The sequence below is a fragment of the Apis laboriosa genome, unplaced genomic scaffold, assembly GCF_014066325.1.
Source record: "Apis laboriosa isolate Shangri-la unplaced genomic scaffold, ASM1406632v1 scaffold22_cov146, whole genome shotgun sequence".
Lineage (NCBI taxonomy): Eukaryota > Metazoa > Arthropoda > Insecta > Hymenoptera > Apidae > Apis > Apis laboriosa.
The window spans coordinates 599,482-626,067 of NW_025222414.1; the positions used below are offsets into that span (position 1 = coordinate 599,482).

A 26,586-nucleotide genomic window follows, 5' to 3' on the forward strand; every position below is an offset into this window, starting at 1 on the left:
AAAAAAAAAAAAAAAAAAAAAAAAAAAAAAAAAGAAGAAAAAAAGAAAGATTCGTCTCGTTCGTTTTCAAATTCGTCAATTGACAAATAATTTTTGTAACAATTTGAAGAGTTGTTCTATATAGCGACCACGATTAAAATAATATAAAAATATAAAACGAGATATATGAGCGTCGTTTCACGAGGTATGCGAGTGTACTTACATCGATACTACGTTAGTTTGTTATAAAACTGTTATAGACTAGTTAATCAATGTAAATGACATTGTCAGGACGCAATAAATGCAATTTATGTTTTTAAGAAAAATAATAATTTCTTTTCTCTCGAAATTGAACGAGTGATATTAAGAAAAAAGAAAAGAAGAAGAGAAAAAAAATGAGAAAATAGGAATGTAATAATTCACGGTCACAACAAAACTCTTTCCTATAAACGTATATATATATATATACCTTTTTCATTCGTTTCTTTTGTAAAACGAAGGAAAAAAAAAAAAAAAAAAAGGAAGGAGCAAAATGGAGAGAGAGAGAGACTTTTATATATAAAACCTAGGAATGACCTAGTTCGAGCTAGTTCTAATCTAGAAAATGAAATTTTCTCCTTGATCCAGGTGCTCTCCATGCTTATCAGCGAGGGAAGTCATTTTTCCCAAGCGCAGTTCCACCGGTTATGCAACCTGTCTAATAATAGTCACTGGCAAAGTGCGCTATTACTTCCGGCGGAACTGAAATTGGACCGCTTTGCTCGTAACGAACAAAGCCACTTTAATTCCAGATGATAACGCACCGTCCCGCTCTCTTCTATTTCGGCTTAGCTAAATTGCGGCAAGTAAAATGCTTCCGTGTCCCGTTTCCACTATCATGAGAAAAATTATTGTTGTGGCCTCGATTTCCATTCACTCGAGAAACAAAAACTTACCATATTATAATATCATAATATCTTTTCTTTCTTTGCTTTGAGGTTTTTTTCTTTTTTTCTTTTTTTTTTTTTTTTTTTTTNTTTTTTTTTTTTTTTTTTTTTTTAATCGAGGTAAATACATTTCGCCCAATTTTGAAACGAGAAGAAATCGAGACGATATCATCGAAACTTCGATGATATTTTTTTTTTTTCTCCTTCTTTCACCAACCAAACGCAAAATAACATCCGATATGAAGAAAAAAAATTGAGGAACATCGATATTTTTGGCGAGTTCCGAGCTAATCACCACAAATTAATGTAACGAAGTATGTTGTGTTTCGTTTTTATTTCATTTTACTTTTCTTTCTTGGCGAAATGGGGGGTAACGAGCGATTCGTCGGGACTAAGAGGTAAAGAAAAAAAAAAAAAAAAAAGACAATTCTTGTAACAGAGAGACAATAAAATAAAAGCGACGTTTGTTAAGATATTGCGAGGATGCGATAAAGATTCGACGAAAGAACGAGCGAACATCCCTGACAATGACTTCTTTTTGCGTTAGAAAGGAACGCTTTTTGCGTTAGAAAAGAAGAAAAAAAGAAAGAAAAAAAAAAAGGAATTGTTCGAGCACAACACTGAGAATGTGTTTGACTCGCGTTATTACGTTTATTGTATATAATCGTATAGAAAGATCGCAATAAGAAAGAGAAAAAGAAATGTATGTACTTATATCGTACGCGGTGACCGTGGTTTAACACGCGTTTAACACGTTCACCGCGCGGATTGAAATGTTCACACTTTCACGACAACCTTTTGTTTCATACAATTTTCAATTTGGAATCGTGTCGCGTCGTTCGAATCGATAACACGACGAACGCGGTGAACGTGTTACAACGAATAAAAATACGAATAATCGAAAAAGAAGAAAAACACAGGGATATGCGTGTTAACTTGAATCTATAATAAGAGGAGGAAAAAAGATAAGTAGGTCTGTTCGACGCGCGCAGATCTTAAAATCTCGTCGAAATTAATTTTTAACCGCGATGTGCGTGTGCGTGTTCACGTGATGGCGTCATCGAATTCGGTACGAAATCAGTATTCGAGATCTCTGATAAGAGACGATAAATCGCGCGAAAGATATGAAAAAAAAAAAAAAAAAAAAAAAAAAAAANAAAAAAAAAAAAAACAAAAAAGAACGAAGAGATGACAAGCAAGGAGACGAACGCGATCCTTTTCCACGCGACAGATCCACCGATGAAAAGAAAAACTCTAGGTCTAGCACTGCCATTAATATTATACTATTGTAAGATCGAGACTGTCCGACTTGTTGAGAAATTGTTAATTAATATAGAAGAAATTTTGCGAGCACGCGTAAATCGCGATGTATGTTATTTTGTTAAGAAAAATCGATGAAAAAGCGTGGAACCGACGATTTGAAAACGGAAAAAAAAAAAAAAAAAAAAAAAAAAAAAAAAAAAAAAAAAAAAANAAGAAAAGAAGGAAGATCCATATTTCTGGTCGAATATACTTTCTCGTCGTTTTGTTCATCTATTTAATCAAACGCCGCCACTATCGACGCTACCTTGTGATATCATCGAGAACCCCTTCCCTCTTTCGTTCCATTTTCTCATCACGTGCACTTTATTCCCGCTCGTTGTTTCCGCGAGAACAAAAGGGAGGAGAGAAGGAAGAAAAAAAAAAAAAAAAAAAAAAAAAGAAAAGGAAAGAAAAAAGGAGAGCACGAAAAATTATACGCGTTTCGTGATTCCTCCTCTCGAGAAGGAAATAACACGTTGATCCATCACCAAGTTTGAACGGAGAAACCGTGCCCGCTCCTCCTTTTCCCTCTCGTTCCTTTGATGCTGAGCTCCATCATATCGTCGCCATATAATTTTTAGAAGTAATAAAGAAGATATTATTGAATATAATGCGACCTCGTTTATTTATTTCGCACGAATCCTTCCCTCCGGTGAAATTGTGTTACGAGAGATATATCGAAAAATAATAATCGAGAATTTTCTTTTATCTATTCATTATTTTAATAATTTCATAATTTTAAGTTCACGAAGAAAATGTAATATGGTAAATTTCTCTCTAATTTATAGAAATAAATAATTAGTAATTTAATTGAAATATTAAATTTTGTGAAATATTTAAGAGTTAATTCTGTTAATGCACGATTCAAGTTTTCTTGTAACATATTTATAACAATTACGTATTTTGTATATACGTAGCAATTTTGAATGAATGGTTTAATTTTACTTTTTCGTTCTCAACGAAACAATAATAAATTGGAGACGAGAGAAAATTTCACACATTTTTAATCCGATAAAAATTTTTTATAAATTTTAAAAGGTGGATCAATTACGCTGTATATACATTTAACAATTTTCATAGATTAAAATTCTAAAATCGAACATTGCGTACTGATTATCGCATTAAGTTATCCAAAAAAAAAAAGAAGAAAAAAAAAAAAAAGAAAAAAAAAATGTAAAACCTTATCCATACAATCAAAATCGAATTAAAATTCTTCTACAAGCGCAGTTTATTAGACGCGATGCGAGAAAAGATTCTCGTACTCTCGTACTATCGATCGAGGAGTTTATTTTTTCCATCGAAAAAAGAAAAGAGGAAATGATGTATCCTCGGCGTATCGAAGATAACAATCTTCGATGATAATCGTAGAAGTAAGTCATTAAAGCGGCACCGTCTTTAATATACGGAGTCATTTCGGTGACACTATTACTCCATTTTTGTAATAATGTAATCCCCTCCCTCCCCCTCCTCTCCTATACTGGCAAGATTCGAGGTTGCCGCCGCGACAGCAATTAGAAACCTATTAAACGGTTGATTTACGACGATCGGGTATCGGGGAGCGAGTAGCAGGGGGCAAAGCGAGAAGAGGCCCATGAACATATCATTAAAAAGGGAGGGAAAGGAAAAAATCTGGCGGCGGAATGAAGGAGCGAAGAAGAAAGAGGAAACGACAAGCGGACGATCGAGGTGAACTATAAACGAAAACGGTTCGACGGTAAGAGCGGTAATGGGAACGAGTGAAGCAAAAAGGGAATGGTTGCAATTTAAAAGGCTAAACGGTGGACAAAAACTGAGATATCGTCGATCCATCGAACATCTCTCATCCTCGTATCCGTTGTTCCTTCCATTCATACGTTTCATCGTTGTTTCGTTGAACGAAGAATACAAAAGATAATTACCTTTGATCGATCGTGATTCTTTAACTTAATTCTCGCATTCTTCGCGTTATTCTCCATTTAACACGAGCGAATTAACAATGTAAAGGGGTGCGAAATTGCAATATAATTGAATCGAAAAACTTTTATATACTTCTTTACGTTACGATACGTAATTAGCCGATCGTTCGTTAAATTTCAATCTCTATATAACTCTACATAATCTCTTCTTGTCCCATTATTAAAGGTTAATAGCTCTCGTGATAGGATAGTAGTAGTCAATGCGTGAAAAAAAAAAAAAAAAAGAAAGAAAGAAAGAGAAAAAGAAATCTAAAATCTTCCGATACGAAAAGTTGCTCTCCGTAATCGAATCGATTACCGATCATCGATCAAAACATCGATCGACTCGCGAAAACTCCTCTTTTCTCCAATTACAAGAGGATTTAAATTCGAATCGTGTTTTCAAAGTATAGATTCGGATCTACACGCGCAATCTACTCTAATCGTTTACGTATCTCGCGCCAAGTACAAGAGGATTCCTATTAAAATCTACTCCACATCGCGTATATGTACGGTATATTCGCATCGGTGGTCTTCCAACGAGCCGCGTTATCTGCTCGCCGATCCAAAGGAACGCCAAGTGCTTAAATAACGGAAGAGAGAGAAAGAGAAAGAGAAAGAGAGAGAGAGAGAGAGGGGGAGGGAAACGAAACGAAAAGCGTGGCAACGAGCGTGAATCGAGAACGATGGAATCGAGCGGCACGTCGAAATCGAACAAGGAACTCGTCGTCGAATCACTTTTCCACGCTAATTTGCCGCAGATCAAGCGAATCCGGAGGGAAGGGGGGGGAGGGAAGACTCGTCCGCCATTACTCGATCGCGTTTATTATTAACAAGCGCGTTAACAAACGCCTGCCCGCGCCGCCATTATTCTCGAGCGTTTATCGTTATTGTTTCTAGCTCGATGCACCGGCCTCGGTCGGTAACGCGGGGATCATCACGTGGTAATTATTGTTGAAACGGTAACACCGTTTCGGCTTACTCGTACCACGAATAAATAATGGAAGGGAGTCGGCGTGGAGCGGTCGGCGGCCGGGATAATCGGGCTCGTTCGCCTAAGCCAGATCGGGTTCAATTATTCAAATAAGCGTAGATGAGAGAGTCGATAGCCTTGGCGGACGGATGCAAGGTGGTAGACGGAGGGACGACGGTCGAGGAAGCCGTCGTGCCGCGGGTGAAAACCCGTAATTCCTAGACGAGGCTTCCTTCCAAAGAAGACTCGCCGACTTCTACATTTCCTCTTCCAGATTCGATTTAAACGACGAACACTCGAAACACGGCACACGTTTCGAACGCGTTGTGTTGCGACATCCAACTCGCTCGGTTTCAATCGAGGAGGATCGATCGTGTATAGTAATCGAGGAGGATCGTGTATCGTTTTTCACGATGTCGGCTAGAGAGAGAGAGAGAGAGAGAGAGAGAGGGGGGGGGTTGCTGCTTCGCTTAACAACAACAACAACAAGAAGAACAACGATCGCCTCGAAGAATGGGATTGCCTCGATCTCGACGTTTCTACGTAAACGAGGATTAACGACACGATTGTTCCTCCAACCACGAACGGGTTAATATAAACGGTAGCAAATAGGATGATAAAGGATGAAAAAAAAAAAAAAAAAAAAAGGAAAACACAAATCGATGGATAGATAGAAAGCTGGTCTCGTCCCGTGGAACGTTCGAACGTTCCTCGGTGTACCTGAAGATAATGACAACTTTCTTTTTTTTCCTGTCAGTTACTCGGCCTAAAGAGATATAAAACGCGTTAAGCCGTCTCCCTATCCCCTCCCCACCCCTCGTCACTCTTTTTATTCGATGGACGATCAGTTGGAATGCCGAATGCTAACATAACGATGAGGTTTTTCTTCTTTTTCAGAACTTGTCAGGCAGCGATGACGCGGTAGAGACAGTGAGATAAATGAATGCTTCCAATTAGTAATCGATTAGTTTACGGATTTTTTTCGGGCCATCGTTTTAATTGATTCGAGCGAATCTCGCAGAATATTACCCGAGGTTTTGTTGCTAATTTAATTTAAAGATTTTTTTTTTTTTCTTATCTTTTCTTTTTCTTTTTTTTTTTTTTTTTCCTTTCCTTTCCCCCCTCCCCCCTTTTTTTCTTTTAACTATTGCGATATGATCGTTGGAAGTAATGTCGCTTCGAAAACTGGTTTTTCTCATGCAAGAATCGCATTACTTATTCGATATCTTTAATTGTTGGAGTATTGGTTATGCGGTCATTTGATATGTATTCGCGCGGTTAATTTTAAGTAATATTCGAGCAGCGTGTTTATATTAATTCAAATAATAAGTTCGTAAATAAATTTAACGTAGAATATATATGCATATAAAGATCAATTATTTATAGTTTTCAATTATAAAAATTATTATTTGTTTTATAATGTTGTTTAAAATTTGAGATTTAATAACAGAAATATAATTAATTACAGCAAATTTTACGGAGAGGAGAAAAAAATTGGAATATAAAGTAGATGACTTTCGATACAGTCGTAAAAGTAACGAGTTCTTTTTTTTTTTTTTTTTTTTTTTTTTTTCCTCCTCCTCCTCCAAATTGATATTAATTTCGATAAAAGGTTTAAAATCAAGAATTAATAAGAGGTAAACGAACGAATTTTCTGAAAATTCTTATTTTCCCTTGGCCGATAACGGCTGTAAATCGTTGGGCTGGCAATCTTGAACTCATTCATCTTGTAATGGAATCAATTTGCCATCATAAAATTATTTCTAAATAAAGACAAGATCGTTTTGTATGCCGCAAATATAAGGTCGATCGATCAATCATTGTAAATTGTAAATAGACAGGTTTCGTGTGTGCGCGTGTGTGCGTGCCTATACGTATAAGATTGTAATTTAACTTGGGGTGCTCGAGGCCAATGATTTCAAAATTATTATAAATTCTTCCCAACTACGAGTGATATATTATCGAAAACGTGGCCGGAATATAAATAAGATTGATGAAACTAATGTTAATTACCGACATAATTGCTACAATTATTTTACTTGGCGCGTGTAAGAAGTGTACATTGCTCTGGGAAAATTAAACCAGTACGACGACATATGCGAAATGAAAAATTGAAATCACTTTCCTACGATAATAATAATTATATATATATGTATATATATAATATATATAATTTTATGCAAAATTATTAATCTTAGATATATATATATAGAGAGAGAGAATTTCAATTTGTTTTAACTAATTTTATAAATAAGTTTAAAAAAACGTGAATTATAAAAATGTACGCACTTCGAACGAGCGATCTTGGAAAGTATCTCAATTTCAAATTAAGCTCACCATGTACATATTTCTTGGCCATATAGAAATAGCAGGAAACATAGTCATCTTTCGAGAATAAAGCCATCTAACACCAGATGTATTCGTGCTTTATTAGAGACAGTTATTAGGCCAGTATGTAAGGCTTAACGCACAATTGAAACTGGGGATTCGCTGTATCGATCGATGCTCTATCCTTTCGGGGGAAAAATTGAAAACGACTGTCTCTCGAATTCGCCGTTTCACTGTGCATTTATAAATAATGTAACCACGAGGAAGAAAGCAAGGTAAACGTCAACATGCACCAGCAGGGTAACACGTACATTAGCCCGCATAATTTTAGCATCGCTTGAACGGAACTCGTTGCGTCACAGCATATCGTGGGTGAAGATGGCATCGTTTCGTTACATAACGCCCTTCGAGAATGCTGCCTTTTGCTTTGTACACAGGTCTATTTTCGTCGAATAAATCTCATACCGTTCAACGAAATGCTATTTTCCCTATCCGCGTTCTTGTTCCCCGTGATCGTTCGAATCGACGTTGGAAAATCGACACTTTACAACTCTTGCTTTTACAAATAGTACAAAGCCTATTCTATTTCCGATTCGAAGAATCGATGTGATATAAATTAAAAGGAAACGTTGTACGCCGAGAGAAATGTTACGCGAAAAATTTAAATGGCGTAGAGAAAATTGGAACTGGATCGCGAATACAATCGTAAGAGTATAAGTATCGAGAGGGGATAAAAAGAAGAGAGGAGAAAGAAAGGATGAAAAAATAATTAATCGTTTCACGTAATTCGAAATTATAATTTTTGTTGTTGTTTTTTAATTTTTGTATATTGAAAGTTGTAGTTGTTATTAAGGAATTTTTTTTATTTTTTAAAAGAAAAATAATATAATAGAACGATATTTCAAAGCAAACTCTTTTAATAATACAGATTTCCCGATATATAGCGTCCCGAGTTTTATTAAATAATTGAATTTAAAAAAAGAATTTTTAATTGATTATTCTCAAGTTCGTAATGCGCGCGACAAAATTTACCGTCAGCCCACGTGATTTTAAAACGCATGCGCGCATTCTTGTCATCTGCATCGAACATGGCGAACGTAGTGAGGTTGTTACGACGAATATCATCGTCCTCCCGGCATTTTTGTGGTTTTACACGTTCTTATAGTTCTAGATATAATAACAGTGAAATAAAAAAATGGAATACCGGACTCTTTGCAACATTTTCTATCGCGCTTCTCGTTGGGTACAAATATTTGCGACCTGATATAGTACATGCCAAGTCTCGAAAGGTATGTAAACAGATCGTTCTATATACAAAATTTAATTTTTTAAGTGATATAATATTGTCATTTGAAATATGAATGTTATCGATCGATAAGACGAGCGATCAAAAAATAGCATTATTTAAAAAAAAAGACGTAAGAGAAAATAACGGATAAACATTCTTGTACTCGAGTTTATCGATTACTTTTATGATATTATTTACGATATTACTCGATTATTATTTCGACATTGACTAACAAGTAGAATAGATTTACCTCTATTAAATTTTATTGTGATTCATGTGTCCTCGATTAGAAGACGAAATGTTACACAAGGCGTCCCTGACTTTTGAGGTTATAGGTTATAGGTTAGAATTTGATTCTATTTGTGGAAAAGTAAAATTGTTTACGAAGATGACAAAAACTGTTTCCCCTGCGCAAATATAATAACGTATGTAACGTCAATTTATTTAAATAGATGTTTTACGCGTAATTACGTATCGTATATAAATTTTTATCGATAACGAATGTAAATTCTATAAAATAATTCTAATTTACTCATATAATAAATAGCTTGTGAAATGTTAAATGTACAGTAATCGTTAGTAGCGTTATATCGTTTCGAAACGATAGGTATTAACCGGGGAATAGCAAAAAGGTGCATGTTTTAATATTAAAAATTGGTAGGATTATCACTTGACATAACATTGACATTCGAATTACCATTAATATTACTTTTTTTCACCTGTATTTTGTACTTTATCATATTTACTACCCAATTAGTATTTAATCATGGCTTTTACAAGGGGCTTCTGGCTTTTCAACGTAAAATAGCAAAACCGTGATCGCATAACCCGATAACATCAGGTAGTCAAACACGTTTCTACGTGAAAAATATGAATCTAGGTGCAGCGACCTATATTTAATAATCTCTTTAAATTTCTAAATGCTACGCGATTACATTTTTTATTAATTACGCGTTTCGAACATAAAAAAAAAAAAAAAAAAAAAAAAAAAGAAACGCATTTGACACCTCGCTCGCTCGCTCAAACCTCTCTGCTACGTAGTATACGAAAAACTTTAAACAACCCGACACAAAACGAAATTTCAAATCCCGATCGAAGCAACATCGACAACTATCTCGCAACCCAAAGGACAACCTGTTCGTAACACGTTCTCTCGTGGACACGGATCCTTTCGATCTAGCAAAACAAGTGCAGATCTCTCTCTCTCTCTCTCTCTCTCTCAAGATCTGTGTGCTCGATTCACGCGGCCACAAATCACAGGCCCTCGCCAGCGTCTTGCAACCACGGCAAGGACTGGCAGCCGTGTTATCGCGACCGAGATTCAACCGCGCCGTTTATCCTCGAGCCTGTTCGAGGTCGTCTCAACATCTCTCGACAACGATCGACGGATACGTTAACCGGTGATAAAGCGAAATATGGCTCCGGGAGATGAGGGCTCTCCTCGAAACCGCGATGAATATAATCGGGTATTGAACGACTACAATATACGACGACATGTACTTATCTTACAACCGATTCGCGATCCATTGAATCCGTAGTTACTTCCCGGGGAATAGGACTGATCATCCACGGTCTATCGAGTAACGATCGATACTTATAAACCGGCCAACCTGGAAACCGACCAAGAACTTAATTTGTGATCCGGATAAACGTACATTTTGATTCCATTCCAATCTCGGTTTCCATTTAGCGGCGATTAGCCGACGGTGATTCGACGATAATACGCGGCTACCAAGCGGGATTTATGCGGGGCTTCTAATAACAGATCTGAAATTAGTGAGCGGCCGGTGTAGGTGTAAATCATGATTTTCTAACACGATAAAAACGTTTCGAACGTGTCGGGCGTGTATGTATCGCGAAACACGTTCGATTATTCGCGAGCCGACGCGTATCGTGTGTTTGTACACCTCGAGCTATCGCGACGCGATTACCGTGCTTCTTGTTGCTGGCAGAGAATTGATTATTAAGAGATAATCGACGAATGATACGAGGAGGAAGATGGAGTCGGCCGACATAGGCATAATTTGTTAAGAGTTTCGATCATCGAGGCCAATTTTTTCCCGCGCGAGAAGGTTTTAAATGCGATACGATTTAATAGAGGGTTGACGATGGAAGCAGTCTCGATTTCTTTTCAATTTTTCAAATTGCGAAACGCGTAAGCTTGCGGCCGAAAGTGGCTACGTATTTAAACCGATTTCTCTCTTTACTTCGATCGTTAACTTGACTTGTCGTGAAAAAAAAAGAATGGGAAAAGGAAACATCGAAATGACAGGAGCAAAGTGTTAAAAAAAAACTTTAAGATTAGTTGGCAAGATTGAGATACTCGAAAAACCTGTTAATATTTGCATAAAGCATTGTTCTTATCTCTCGAACTCGCTATTGACTACGAGTTAAGGTTAAAACCGATACCGGGAGGGTGAAATAAAAAGTAACAATGACACAAATTTCCAAGTGGAAATGGGCCAAGTGTATATACTTGTTAACAGCATCGGATCGGATCGAGCCTCTCCCGGGGAGAATCGAATTATCCTTTCGTTTCTTCGTAGTTGAACAAGCGAACCATCTGATAACGGAGAGCAGTCGTAAATAGAAGGTTAAATCGCATAAAGTGAAATTCCGTTTGTACTGCTGTGCGGAGTGCCATAGACACGATCATATAATTGGAATTCGTTTATCAGATGGACCATTACGAGGCGTTGTAATGGATAACCAGCCGTTTATTCGTCGAAGGTAAACCTGATTTTCTCTTCTGCGACCACGCGTGACGTAATCTCTTAATTTTGATATCTCGCCCATCGTATATATATATATATATATATATATACGATATGTGTATATCCACATCGATCGCCGAGATATCGTTTCGTTAAATTATCCCGAGCATTGTTAATTAAAAATAAGCCCAGAAGTGTAACGATAACTCGCGAGATGTTAAGAGATTATGCGAAAGATTTATGGTTCTGGAAGGCACTGCAAATGAATCGTTGTGCCATTGGACGGTATCTCTCTCTGTGTATGTATATATATATAGCTACGCTAAATTTGTCGAAGCTTTTCGAAGAGATCGAGTATATGATCGTTTGGAATAAATATCGGAAGGATAAATTCGATAGAAACTTGAGATAACTCTTTAAAATCTTTCCCATTGATTTTAAACAATTTCGTGATAAATTTTCTTAAAGGAGAGGGTAAGTTTTCTTTCGCAGTTCGTTAAAGGCATTCGTTCGTGGGGAAATGGAAGAAGAAAGAAATTATTTGATTGATGTAAAGGCATTCGTTTTCTCGCGGGGAGGCGATAGGATTCGTTCGAGGATTCTATGCGCGTAAAAAAAAAAAAGTTTTCCTCGGATTTTGATCGAATCGTGGCCGATATAAAATAAAATTTTGGCGAATGGACGCACAACAATTTCATACGTGGCACGATTTATAAGAGGCGAAACTGGGCGCACTCTTGAAACGTGTATTTTCGCGATCGCGATTAAAACGCGAGTTAAATCTCGCTAGGATTAGATTCGTTTGGACCACCAAGTCGACTTTACGCGCCTATAAATCTAAGTTCATTAGTTTACTAGGTGTGATTCAGTGAACCGCGAACCGTTTTACGAGACATCGACGGTGATCAAAGATTTCTCTTTGGGCCCTTTTTAACCGGAGTATCTTTAAATTATCCCTGGTGAAACGCGGTTTCGATCGAGCGTGGCTTAGATTGTTATATAAATAGCCCTCAGTTTATGTCGAAGGGGGAAGTTAAAACTTAACGAATGGCGGTATAACAAATAATCGAACATTTAGTTACAATTCGAATCCTATAACCAGTCCGGATTTAATTTATTATCGGTGGATAATATACCGATGATAAACGTTAATAATAATTCTTCGACACTATTCGAAACTTGGTCGAACATCGAAGTTCATCGAATTCTTCGAGAAAAATAAAAAAATGAAGCAACACGCTCGAACACGAATGAACGTTGATACTTCCCACGTTTCATTAAAAATTGAAAGTATATTATGACTAATAACCACTATGCTCACTGTGACAAGATATCCAAAGGAGGATTCCCGAAATAAAGACTTGGCAAGGAAGTTGAAACTTAAGAAATAATCCGACAAATAATCAAACATTTAATATATTATTATGAATATACCGATAATAAATGTTAATAATAATTGTTCATAGTTTGAACACTTGCTCGAATATCGAAGTTCATAGAATTCTTCGAGAAAAATAAATAAAAGAAACACGCTCGAACACGAACGAATATTGATATCCAAAGAAGGATTTTCGAAATAAAGACTTGGCAAGGAAGTTGAAACTTAAGAAATAATCGAACATTTTAATATATTATTGAGGATATAGCGATGATAAACGTTAATAATAATTGTTCATAACTTGCTCGAACAATTCGAATTCTTCGAGAAAAATAAATAAAAGAAACACGCTCGAACGAATATTGATATCCAAAGAAGGATTCTCGAAATAAAGACTTGGCAAGGAAGTTGAAACTTAAGAAATAATCGAACATTTAATTTATTATCATGGATATACCGATAATAAATGTTAATAATAATTGTTCATAGTTTGAACACTTGCTCGAACATCGAAGTTCATAGAATTCTTCGAGAAAAATAAATAAAAGAAACACGAACGAATATTGATATCCAAAGAAGGATGCTCGAAATAAAGACTTGGCAAGGAAGTTGAAACTTAAGAAATAATCCGACAAATAATCATAACATTTTAATATATTATCGAGGATATAATAAACGTTAATAATAATAATTCTTCGCAGCTTCGAAACTTGCTCGAACATCGAAGCGATCGAATTCTGAGAAAAGAAAGAAAGAAAGAAAAAGAAAAAAAAGGGAAAAAAGCAACACGCTGGTACGTTGGTATATTGGATTCGTTACATCACGTGCATTGAAAAGCGGAAGCATCATTGCCGATAAACACGTCAGTCCAATATCGAAAGCCTCGATCGAATTAGATAACCATTATCGCTATTAACCGCTAAGCACACATGGCAAGATACCCAAGAGGAGGAATATACTTAGCCGAGGGTAAACTTGGTTCGTCAATGAAATTTTCATATCCAAATATGCATATGCAAAATACGTAGAGAGCGCTGGTTGTTGTTACGCTAGTCTGTTATCTGATTTCAATTTCCTGCTGCAATCTCGGCGCCACCGTGGTTCGCCGTAAGATCCGTAATCACCGTTGCATTATGCGCCAAGACTACTGGATCTCTCGACGGTGGAGAGGCAGGTGCGTTTGCCCCGTCCACGTGGCTCGCGATCGATCGCCTATCTCTCGTTTTCACAGGTCCGACGCAAACCTTCGATCATCGCGTCCGTTCCACGCAGAACGAATTTAGAATTTAGAATTTTTTTAGAATTTTCCACGCGGAAATCGATAACGGAATTCTATCTGAACTTGGATAATCGAAAAGATAGGCTTAATTAATTGCGACGGGACTGAATAAAAGCTTCGCCAAAAAATTCGTAATGATGGATTATTTAAAGGAGAAGAAAAATTTAGATAAATAATTTTGCCATAATCGCGCCAATTTCACACAGAACGAAACGAATTTAGAATTTTTTTAGAATTTTCCACACAGAAATCGATAATGGAATTCTATTTGAACTTGGAGAAACATAATTGAAAAGATAGGCTTATTGATTGCGACACGACTGAATAAAAGCTTCGCCAAAAAATTCGTAATGATGGATTATTTAAAGGAGAAGAAAAATTTAGATAAATAATTTTGCCATAATCGCGCCAATTTCACACAGAACGAAACGGATTTAGAATTTAGAATTTTTTTAGAATTTTCCACACAGAAATCGATAATGGAATTCTATTTGAACTTGGAGAAACATAATTGAAAAGATAGGCTTATTGATTGCGACACGACTGAATAAAAGCTTCGCCAAAAAATTCGTAATGATGGATTATTTAAAGGAGAAGAAAAATTTAGATAAATAATTTTGCCATAATCGCGCCAATTTCACACAGAACGAAACGGATTTAGAATTTAGAATTTTTTTAGAATTTTCCACGCGGAAATGGAATTTTATTTGAACTTGGAGGAAGATAATTGAAAAGATAGGTTTATTGATTGCGATACGACTGAATAAAAGCTTCGTCAAAAAATTCGCATTGTTCGTAACTAAAACAACGGATTAATTAAAGGAGAAGAAAAATTTAGATAAATAATTTTGCCATAAACGATTGCACCAATTTCACATAGATCGAAACGGATTTAGAATTTAGAATTTAGAATTTTTTTAGAATTTTCCACGCAGAAATCGATAATGGAATTTTATTTGAACTTGGAGGAAGATAATTGAAAAGATAGGCTTAATTGATTGCGACATGACTGAATAAAAGCTTCGCCAAAAAATTCGTAATGATGGATTATTTAAAGGAGAAGAAAAATTTAGATAAATAATTTTGCCAGAGATAATCGCGCCAATTTCACACAGAACGAAACGGATTTAGAATTTAGAATTTTTTTAGAATTTTTCACGCGGAAATGGAATTTTATTTGAACTTGGAGAAAGATAATTGAAAAGATAGGTTTATTGATTGCAATACGACTGAATAAAAGCTTCGTCAAAAAATTCGCATTGTTCGTAACTAAAACAACGGATTAATTAAAGGAGAAGAAAAATTTAGATAAATAATTTTGCCATAAACGATTGCACCAATTTCACATAGATCGAAACGGATTTAGAATTTTTTTAGAATTTTCCACGCGGAAATGGAATTTGAATTTGGAGGAAGATAATTGAAAAGATAGGCTTATTGATTGCGACACGACTGAATAAAAGCTTCGCCAAAAAATTCGCATTGTTCGTAACGATGCATTATTTAAAGGAGAAGAAAAATTTAAATAAATAACTTTGCTATAGACGATCGCGCCCTTCCACGCTATTGACGTTCTATGCCAATTTCACAGAACAAAACGAATTTAGAATTTAAAATTTTTTTAGAATTTTTCATGCGGAAATAATGGAATTCTATCTAAACTTGGATAATCGAAAAGATAGGCTTAATTGATTGCGACTAAATAAAAGCTTCGCATTGTTCGTAACGATGGATTATTTAAAAGAGAAAAATTTAGATAAATAACTTTGCCATAGACGATCGCGCTATTCCACGCCAATTTTACATAGAACGAAACGGGTGTTTAGAATTTTCCACGCGGAAATCGATAATGGAATTCTATCTGAACTTGGATAATCGAAAAGATAGGCTTAATTGATTGCGACACGACTGAATAAAAGCTTCGCCAAAAAATTCGCATTGTTCGTAACGATGCATTATTTAAAGGAGAAGAAAAATTTAGATAAATAATTTTGCCAGAGATAATCGCGCCAATTTCACACAGAACGAAACGAATTTAGAATTTTTTTAGAATTTTCCACACAGAAATCGATAATGGAATTCTATTTCAACTTGGAGAAACATAATTGAAAAGATAGACTTATTGATTGCGACACGATTGAAAGCTTCGTCAAAAAATTCGCATTGTTCGTAACTAAAATAACGGATTAATTAAAGGAGAAGAAAATAAATAAATAACTTTACGAAACATTTAAATAACTAACGAAACGACGTTCACGTTGTACGAGGGGATTAAACGGAAGCCGTGTCCAGGTATCGTCGCCTGAAGTATTAACGCCGAAACGGCTCAACGTCAACGTCTAACACGAGTTGAGCGTATTCAAAGAAACGAACGAGAGAAATGGAAATGACGAAGGTGGTGGTCTGGAAGTGGTGATCCTGGATCCCAGTGAGAGGAATCCCAGAATACCGTAGCTTAAAAATCGTCAAACTCTAAAGTAAGATCCGATCCGTGTTTTAAGATACCGATCAGTCCCTGCCGATCATCCTTTTCCCCAGAAAGGGACCGTCAGAAAATTGTTGCCAGATTGTTGCGGTGCCGACTCTCCCCGTCGCGTGCGTCTCCTTTTATTGAAAATTATAACGAGCGTGGAACGAATGATCCACGATGGCTCCTTGTAAGATCGATCTGAAAAATGGATTCGAGGAGAAATGGGGAGAGAGGTGGGCCTTAATCGCGCCCAACACGCTTATCGGGGGAGAAAAGAAAAATAAAAGGAAGAGAGAGAGAGAGAGAGAGAGGAGACGCCTCGAGACAACTTAGCATAATGTTCACCGCTCCTGTCATTACCGTGGACCGCTAACATGGCAGACCAACACCCCCTGGATCCGGTAGACACGCGAGATATGCCAACAGACGTTGGTTAACGCGGCATCACGCATCCACGAGAAGAAGATACGAACCGACTTGGAATATTGATCGAGCGTGATCCCCCGGCTTAAATTAACACCGGCGCTGGGGATAACGGCGTTGGTGTAATCATCGTTCAAGAAGACAACGATTATATTTGATTCTAGGAAAATATACAGAGAACCGGTTGGGCGCGGGTTAAAAATTGGGTTAATGACGGTGATATCGCTGTGTACACACGGTTAATTTAGAGCCTTCCCCCTCCCCCGTAACCGCGGATCGATCCGTTTCAACTTTGGCGAGGATCTTTCGCTTCCTGGAGGGAATAGGAAAAGAAGCTCGTCAAGATGGGTGGACGGAGACAATTATATATATAATAATGGATTGCAAATTATCGGATTTGAATCAGAATGTGAATCGGTGAATCAGAATGTTCGCGTTTGATGTTGGAAAGGTAGGTTTGTTACTACTTCTTTGCTTACGGAATGAATCTAATCTCGCCTCGATTCGAGGGATAAGCGAACGGTGATTTATGTACTCTCGTAGGTGTCTACTATTTTATTATTTTATTATCGCCATTTCCCCGTTGATCGGTTCCCTGCATTGTACGAATACCGATATTTTTCCACTCTCTACGAAAAATTACACGATGATCTTACGGCCCTTGTACACCCAACCGTAGGAATTTCAATTTCGTTCGAAATGAGGATAAAAATTTAATTTACAACTAAACTGAAAGCTATATCGCTTCCCTCGGAATAAAGTAAAACAAGAAAAAAAAATTTCTCGCGAGATTTCTAATCCGTCCTACGCGCCCAGTCCCACCCCTCCCCACCCAAAAAATCGTAACTAGCGAACGCGCATTTACAAATTTATTAGCACGGCTAGACAATACCCACCGGCCCCCTCGATATTTCGATAAATCAACGTCAGATAAGCGATCTCGAGACACGCTTTCACATCGGTGAACCACGAGGCCGACCAGAGTTGACCCAGGGAAATAAAAATCGGTGAAATTCAAGCAGGATCGGAGTCGAAGAACAACGACGAGAAGAAAGACGAATGTCTGTTCTCCGGGGAGAAGAGGAGAAGAAGGAGGAGGAGGAGGAGGAGGACGGTTCACCATTTCTACCTTTCGAACTCGTTTCCCTCGAGATTTCTGGGAGTTAAAAAAAAAAAAGAAAAGAAAAAAAAAAAACACAAGGAAGAATTTCATTTATCCGGGCCGGTGTGTTACAAACAGGCCCAATTTCCGAAACGACGGATGGGCAAGGCGACGAGGTGGTCTCTCCCTCCCCCCTCCCCATATCCCCTCCACGGCTTCCCCAGTTCGCCCGGTAGCAATTTGTACAAAGAGGCACCGGCACCTCGACTCCCTTTTCGGCCTCCTCTCCAACTAACGAGAAGATTAGGCCTAACGGCGTTCGGTATCCCATAAATCCAAGGCGCCGCGCGCATTAACCGTGGAAAAGAAAAAGGAGGGGAGGATTTATGGATGTGCCGCGGCGTAAATTCATTCTCGCGGAAATATCTTCCTCCTCTCCTCTCCTCTCCTCTCCTCTCCGTAACCGGCGTTATTCCTCTGAATGAGGAGGAATAATCGTGAGATCGTGAGATCCCTGGCGCGGGGAGCATCAAGGTTGTTTCGTAACAGGGATCTAGAGTTCCCTCGAGATGGTGGATCCGACTTTGGTCCCGTCGTTGACCTTGGCCACGGATTAACACGCTTTGGAGGAAATTTAGAAGAATATTTTTTTTTTTTGCTTTCTTTCGAAAAAAAAAAAGTTATTGAAAACCGTGGAAAAGTTGGGATAAATTTGCGTAAGTTTTAATTGTCAATTGTTTGAAGTTGTTGGAAGTTGAAAGTTGATCTTGATCGAAGATTGAGAAGATTCCTGGAGGATGATCGATCGAGCGTCGTTTCGAGGAACAATCGTTGTTGGCGCGGTTAAACTTCTTGGGAAAGTTGTAGCGAAGGAGAAAGAGGAAATCGAGTTGCGTAATGGTTTTTGAAGTTTAACGGGTTTGCGGTGGCTCTCGAAACGATATAAAAGATTTATGGAAACATGTTAAACGTCAGGGAATATTAGAATTGGCAATGGCATGTCGAGATTCGCTGTGAGTGAGTGGCCAATATTTGTGGTCTTACAGCGTGAGGGAGGGAGGGAGGGGGACTTACGTCACTTGTTTCCGGATATGTCAATATTTTTCCATACTTGGAATTAATAAGCAATCGCCTGTCTTAATATTCCTACACGGGCGTTAATAATGATTTTTGACAGTTCGGCCGAGCAATCATTTCGATTTTTCTGAAAACAGGTTTTACGCCCTTCTCGTCATATTTTCGACCTGATCGATTTGATGTTTTTCCCCTCCGTCGATCGCGACCACTTCTAGCTCTATGCCCGAGCTGTATTTCTCCTTTCCATTCGTTCAACTTGAATTTATTACAACTCAACGAAAAGATGGTTATTCTCAATTTTTCTAGGATATGATAGAAATTAAAAGGGAGACTAGGGAGAGAAAAATTCGAAGGGATTAAAAAAAATTATCTCTCCAGCTTCCTTTGAATCTCTTAAATATGTTTCGACGTAACAACAACTCGTAACATTGGAAACATCGTAAGAGTAAAAAATATCGTATCGAGATATATCGCTGCTCCCCTTTTCAATCATCGTAATGAGAATGCCAGAAGGGGCGATTAAACGGTCGGAGAAACATTCAGTCGTTTTCTTTATCATTCGTTAAAATTGGCATCGATATGCCGTATTATTACACACACGTGTATGCAGGCCATAAATCTCGTCGTGAGTTTAAGCAAAAGTAAAAATTAACGCATTCATTTCGCGCGGAACGTGTAATTGTTACTTTCCCTGGATCGTGTAATTACACGAATAATTACAAACGGCCATTGCGCGTTTCGTGCAATAAAATGATTTTGTTGAAAATACGATCATCAGTTTTACGAAGATGAAAGAGAACGTTTTAGAGGGCTCGTAAGTAGGCGTATGTATGGATCAACGTTTGCCAATTTTGTTTCTACAATTTCACGCTTAATAGTTTTATTTTTTAGAAAAAAAAAAATAAAAATGAAAAAAGGAAAAAGCTTCCTTCCTTTGCCTACACATCGAATCCACCGAGTTATTTCGGCGAGCTAATCTTGATCGGTTGAACAGGAAGCGACCATTACCAACTGAGAGAGAGAGAGAGAGACATTGTAAAAAAAGATTCATTGCGTAGAAAAAGAGGTTGATTTACGGTCAAAGAAAGAAAGAGAGAGACAGAGAGAGAGAGATTCGCGAAAGACGCCGTATCCGATTACGATGGCGTTTATGGAAATGCGCGTCGAGCAACAAAACTACGACGAAGAATCTTCGAGGGTGACCAGTTGCAAGCCACTTACCTTGCCTCCTCGAGAGGAGTTGCGTTGTGGATAATCAGAAAATTGTGACGCGATAATGTTGTTAATACGAATTATAATATCTCGTTGTTAATATCTCCGTTCTAAATCTAACGATAAATATTCCACAGAGAAGGGGCGAGTATTTTCAAGTTTCATTTTCTTTCGAAAAACACCGATATTCACCGCATTCGACCACGCAAGACGAAAGAACGAAAGAGCGTGTGTTATTACATCGGCGAATAGGCGGGATACGACGACAATAATAAGTCGAATTGATCGATTGTCTCGAAGCATGGAAGCCGGGGTGGTGGGATCCGTCACGTTCCAGCAGTTTCGCGTCCGCAGAATGAACGATTCAATCTGCGCCGGTGAGATCGCAAATTCGCGTCGTTACACCGGCTCCTGTCGCATAACTTTTGAGGCTTAACTGCAGCTTACGTCGCGAAATACGCATATCGCTTGGACGTAGTAAAGGTAAGCAGATAGCCGAGAGAGAGAAGAGTGGGCGTATAAGGCTCCCACGAGGGGGAAGCCAACAAAAGGGCCTCGCCCTTCTAGAAATTCGACAATCTTTCATAGTCGTGTTCCAGCCTCGTATCGACAGTTTGTTAACCCTTGTCTCTCGTGTGCAACAATGGGATGGGTGTGTATGCGTATATATGTATATGTATATAGATCGAAGAGATAGAACGATCGAATCGAATTGTTATGTTACGAAATTTTTCTACAATTTTTATTATTTTTTGCTAATTTTTTTTCCCAATTCCTTTTTTTTTTTTTTTTTTTTTTNNTTTTTTTTTTTTTTTTTTTTTTTTCTTACCGATTTTCTAATTTTTCTAATTTTCTAAGGTGGCGTAGGTTAGGCAAATATACGTAATGTTTAAAACTGATATATATCGATGCAAGTTCGAAAGTGGATGTCGGTATCTTTAAATTACAGGTGATTTGACGATTTGTAATGCTACCGTATAAGCTTATTATGCAAATAAATTCAGTATTCGGTGTGGGCGGTAGATAATCTTTTCTCTGAAGGTAAACCTTGTCGTATAATACGGTGGAACATGTATTTCATATCTCGAGATTATAACCGATCCCTCGCATCTATGAAGCTACAAGTGTATAATTTTTGAGTTATCGAGGCGATATTTTTCGATTTTATCAAAGTTGCCGATCTGAAAGATCGGAAGAAAAATAATCATTAATTTATATTCATTATATTCATATTCGTAGAATATTAATTATCTTCACGATATATAAATATATATATGTATATATATGTATGTGTAACAAAATATTGCAAATTCACAAAATTCAACTTGTTAATAAACGGTTATGATTTAAAGACGTTATAAATTACACAGAATTTACATGAACGTTAAAACTGGCTGTCGCTTCATAGGTAACAAGATGGGGGAAAATGTGCGTGAAACGTAGTAGTTATGCTCGTAAGACGGTACAAGTGGTGAATTTTATCGATGTTTTATATACGTTGCACAGTCACTTTAATCATGAGAGTACAGATTTTACAGGATATAGAAAACGTGTGAATTTCATGCCCGCGTATTTGCACGTTCACTCTGACCGTGATATTAAACAGTCTTCGAAAAGGAAAAAAACGAAGGAAAAGAATTTTCTTCGCTCGAAATTTATGTTTACCATTTTTTTTTTTGTTCTTAATCTTTCCATCAATTTTTCAAAATTAAATTTTTAAACTCGTAAATTCTCGTTTCGATCCGGGGGAAAAAAATATTTTTCGCGACGATAAATGTTGATAAATATCGAGAAATACAAATTCGTGATTGGAAGAAGAAGAAGAAGAAGAAGATCGAACGAATCGAATGTTTTTCCTCTCGTTTTGTTTCTTGTAGAAGGAGGACGATGCGCAGAAAACGGTGAAGCTAACGACGAGGGAAAAAAGATTTATAAAATTTGCATCGGTCGAGTACGACGGCCAACTGTACATGACGCCTCAGGATTTCCTCGACAGCGTCGTCGAATCTGAACCCAGACGTGAGTACAAGTTTCCAATTTTTTCGAAAGAATTGCGTCACTCTATGCATAATTCGATTTCTCTCGAAATAACGAATATTCGTTATATGCTATTGATTGAAACGTTTCGTGATACGAGTTAAAATATTCGTGTAATCCAAGCGATGTTGTCTCGATCTTCTATGTTGTAAACCGCTCAATCTTGTACGTTTTTTTCAAACAGAATTGTTGAATATAAAATTCACGTTTAAAATAAATTAAGCGACTACAACGTTAACACGTTTCTTCTACTCCTCTCATCTCTTCTTTCATTTTGTTTTAACTTATTTTAATCGCTAACATTTCACGCTCTAGTAAGAAAACGGAGGAAAGAAAAACAAGATATTCCGTTTAAAGAGCAATTAAGTTGATCCGTGTTTTAACACGAATGTATAAATTTAACACGAATTAATAATCCTTCCTGAAGTAATAACTTCATCGAATCGTAAAAATATTCTTCTCGAACAGCATACATAAAAATGGTGAAGCGGGGGGGAAAAAAAAAAAAAAAAAAATAAAAAAGAAATCGAGAAAAAAAATTCGTTTCTATTTTAACGCGCCTACGAATAAAACAAACATTCTATGCACGCGGTTTCCTTTTTTTTTTTTTTCACGCTTCTTTGACGCACTCCGTCCCAAACCGAGAAAACGACGATGCTCGAAATTGGAATAATAATAACAAATAAACGAATGAATGAATTTCGATGGTGATGTTCCAGCGAGGCTGAAGAGACGCGTGTTAAGCGACAAGGAGCTGGAGGTGATGAGAAACAGCATCCCCTCGACGCGGCATGGAAGTTCGCACATGTTCAGAAATCTTCGGGACAAAGGTGAGCGAGCAAAAGTAGGGGAAGAGGAGGGCAAGAGGGAAAAAAGCATCGCTTATGATCCATGCAAGGGAAGAAATTTCAACGTGTTTTAGCTCGCGTCCCTCGGAGAACGTGTCTTTCTTCGAGCACATATTTCCTTTCCTTTAAAAAAAAAAAGAAAGAAAGAAAACGTCTCGTTTCGAACATATTATTTAAAGGAAGCAATTTCTTCTCTCGAACAAAGAAATAACTCTCGATCTGTCTCCGTTTGGGAATTATAACTCATACCGATATCTCTATCCTAACCGATAAAAATAACAAATTGTCCCGTTTTAATCGGATCAATTAGCAGCAACGTTTCAACAAATCAGGAAAAGCTGTATCTCCTCGGGCGAACGATTTACCATTTCAGACTCGGGCGGCGCATTCCTTTCGGAGAGAACTTTCCGAGAGCTCTCGTTTACGAACGACTCGAGATCCCACGAGAGGTGGAGATCGGCGGGGCAATTAATCCCGGCCACCCCTACGAGCATCGAAATAACAGGGCTGGGTCGCTAACGAGTGACCGGTGCAGCTGGTTCGAGTGCCTCTTCCTGTGCCTTTTTGCACGTCCGCCGCACGTTTGTCGCGCTAATGGAAATGCAAATAATCGCGCATGGAGCCAGTTTCACACTTCCCTCTAATAAACGAGTTCCCTCACTCCCTCCGTATCCCACTTTCTCTTTTTCTTCCTCTCGAGCGAAGATTTGCCCGTGCTCGCTCCACAGCCTCAGAATTTCATCGTCTGTTATAACGATCCATCCGTCCTCCGATCCATCCTCTTTCGGGGAACTTCAGTGGGAAATAGGATAAAATTATTCGCGACTACTATTTGCGACGAATGAACGAAACGTGGAAAGTTTTCGCTGGCGAAAAAAAGGAATTGGAGGAGGCGAGCGAAATTCGAGGAAAATTTGTTGTTTTCCCAACTGTGCGCGCGCGAGTTGGACATTGGTAAGTAAGTGGAAAGTAAAGCGTGCGTGTGGGTCTCGCGTTACCGATATCGGTTTCTTGCTATTCGAAGCCAATCCGAGACGTGACTAAACGGAATACTTCCTTATTGCACGAACGTGCACCAAGTAGTATGTATCGTAATTGAATGTATCGTGGAATTTTATGAATGAAGTGTTAAAGTATCGCACGTTTTACCGACGTGAGAAAAATCCTTTTCTTTCTTTCTTTCTTTCTTTCTTTCTTTCTTTCCTTCTTTCTTTTTGCACTGGAAAGAAAGAGAACGAGTTCACGAACGAGACTTACCGCTCGAAGAGTGGTAAATTGGAACAAAAATAAATACCTATTCGAGGGATCGAAGATACGATTTCGGTCGACGAATCGTCCCCAAGAAACGAAATTTCTCTTTCTAGAACAATCCTTGCTCTTCTCAAGGAGCGTCGCATTCTTCTGAACGACAGCTTTTACCCAACGCGGAGGGGGGACGCGAGTTTTTCTGATGTTTGCCGGCTCACGGCGAACACAGCTTCATCCGGGGAAAGATTGTTAATCCGAAATTCTCCCATCGTCTTCCGATCCGAGAAAGCCGATTCCGACACCACCACGCTTTCTTCCTTTTCCAGAAAATAAAAAAGAGAAGAAAAGAAAGGAACTTTCACACTCCCCCCCCGTGAAAAACGTTTTATGGAGTGGTTACGGCGCGATCAAAATCGATGCGATCTATTCCGCCTGGAAAACACGGGATGGAGGAGGGATGGAAAATGTAGTATCCCTCCTCTTTATTTCTTTCTTTCTTTCTTTCTTTCTTTTTTTTTTGGAACGCCGTTAAAAGTCTGAGTTATTGGTTATTTCTCGATCTCGGGGAAAGGGGATGAGCCGGAGAAATGGCTGGGACGCTACGGGGCGTATCTAAGTTGGTTCATCGCTAACCTCCTCCCCCTCCCCTCTCTCTCTCTCTCTCTCTCTCTCTGTCTCTCGCAGCGCGATGCAAAGGCGACTTGTCACGGTCGGATGACGAGTTAACGCGATTATCGTGGAAATTGGTATTAGGGATTGGCGGTAAGGGTAGTCGTAAACAAAACCCGTTCGCGAGCTATACATCATTCCCCCATAAATGGATTTATTTCTTAAATGGGTATCAATCCAGCGACACGGTGGCCGGCTCCTTTTAAATCGATCCGGATCCGGGGCCTGTTTCGCCTCGGACATGAGTAATGAAATTTAACGATCGAGAAGTAATTTTAAGTAACTTTAAGGGAAGATTTTCTCCATCGATTTTCTTCGTAACTTCGAATGTGTTCGAATTTGTGTAATTTACGATTTATTTTATTATTAATAACATTTTTAATATATATATATTTCTTTCTTTTTCCTAGGAATTATTTCTTACACGGAGTACCTGTTCCTGTTGTCGATCCTCATCAGTGAGTATCCTATGTGATTTATTTATTCGTGCGTGTGTAATTGTAAGTAATATTCGTGCCGAATTTTGTTTCAGAGCCTAAATCGGGTTTCCGGATCGCGTTCAACATGTTCGACACGGATGGGAACGAACGCGTAGATAAAACCGAATTTCTCGTGGTAAAAAAGCAAATTTTTTTTTTTCTTAATTGTTCGTACGTTTATCCGCATGCATTTTAGTATAGATTTCTCGTATAAAAGATTTATAAATTGTGATTTCTAAATTCGAGTATAAAACGGAACGGACTGTGTGAAATAGCCGACGAATCGTTAGCGATCCTGTTAAGAATATAAATCGATGGCTCATCTGGAGATTGAAGGGAAAATATGCAGATTGCGAGAAAAAGGACGTAATGCTCGAAGAATAGTAGAATTTGCACGGATGCGTTTATAATTTTCACAGATTCGACAATTATTCGGGGGCAAGCTGAAGAAGAATCAAATCGACGATGAGACGAAACTTGCAGTGAGTTTTGACAAAAGGAATCAATTATAGATTAGCTGGCTATTGTACGATTCAAAATCGTCTCGCAAATTTCGCCTTTAATATCTAATCCGCTTAATCATAGACATCTAACATTGGATAATATTCGATTGGCATAATTTTCACAAATTTCAGATCTTTTTTTTCTTTTTTTTTTTTTTTTTTTTGCTTTTCTTCGGAATTTACAAAATTGAATGTCGATGCTAATTTATCTGACTAATTATTATAATCAAAAAGAAAAAAGAAATCAAGAATTAATTTATCGGTATTATTGCTTTTCTCATTCGTTTAAATGCTTGAATAAAAAGTGATTTGTATTCATTTTTGTTTCATTTTTGCTTTTCTATCTTCTATGCTGTTTTTACTTACAATTTCATTTATGATCCTGTTATGGTCATTTTTACAATTTACAAGGATTTA

At 37.7% G+C, this 26,586-nt stretch overlaps 1 protein-coding gene across 3 annotated transcripts in view; it reads left to right on the forward strand.

The window, feature by feature from the left end:
- The window catches only part of LOC122713132, a 161,100-nt gene that overhangs the window by 131,229 nt on the left and 3,285 nt on the right, over positions 1 to 26,586 (forward strand). For 2 of the 3 annotated variants that reach the window (XM_043933303.1, XM_043933306.1), the window contains exons 3-7: positions 22,263 to 22,404; positions 23,142 to 23,252; positions 25,598 to 25,645; positions 25,720 to 25,802; positions 26,086 to 26,148. In XM_043933303.1, coding sequence (XP_043789238.1) covers positions 22,263 to 22,404; positions 23,142 to 23,252; positions 25,598 to 25,645; positions 25,720 to 25,802; positions 26,086 to 26,148 — 447 coding nt within the window. The remainder of the gene's footprint in view (positions 1 to 22,262; positions 22,405 to 23,141; positions 23,253 to 25,597; positions 25,646 to 25,719; positions 25,803 to 26,085; positions 26,149 to 26,586) is intronic. The other variant, XM_043933305.1, reaches the window with a different exon arrangement.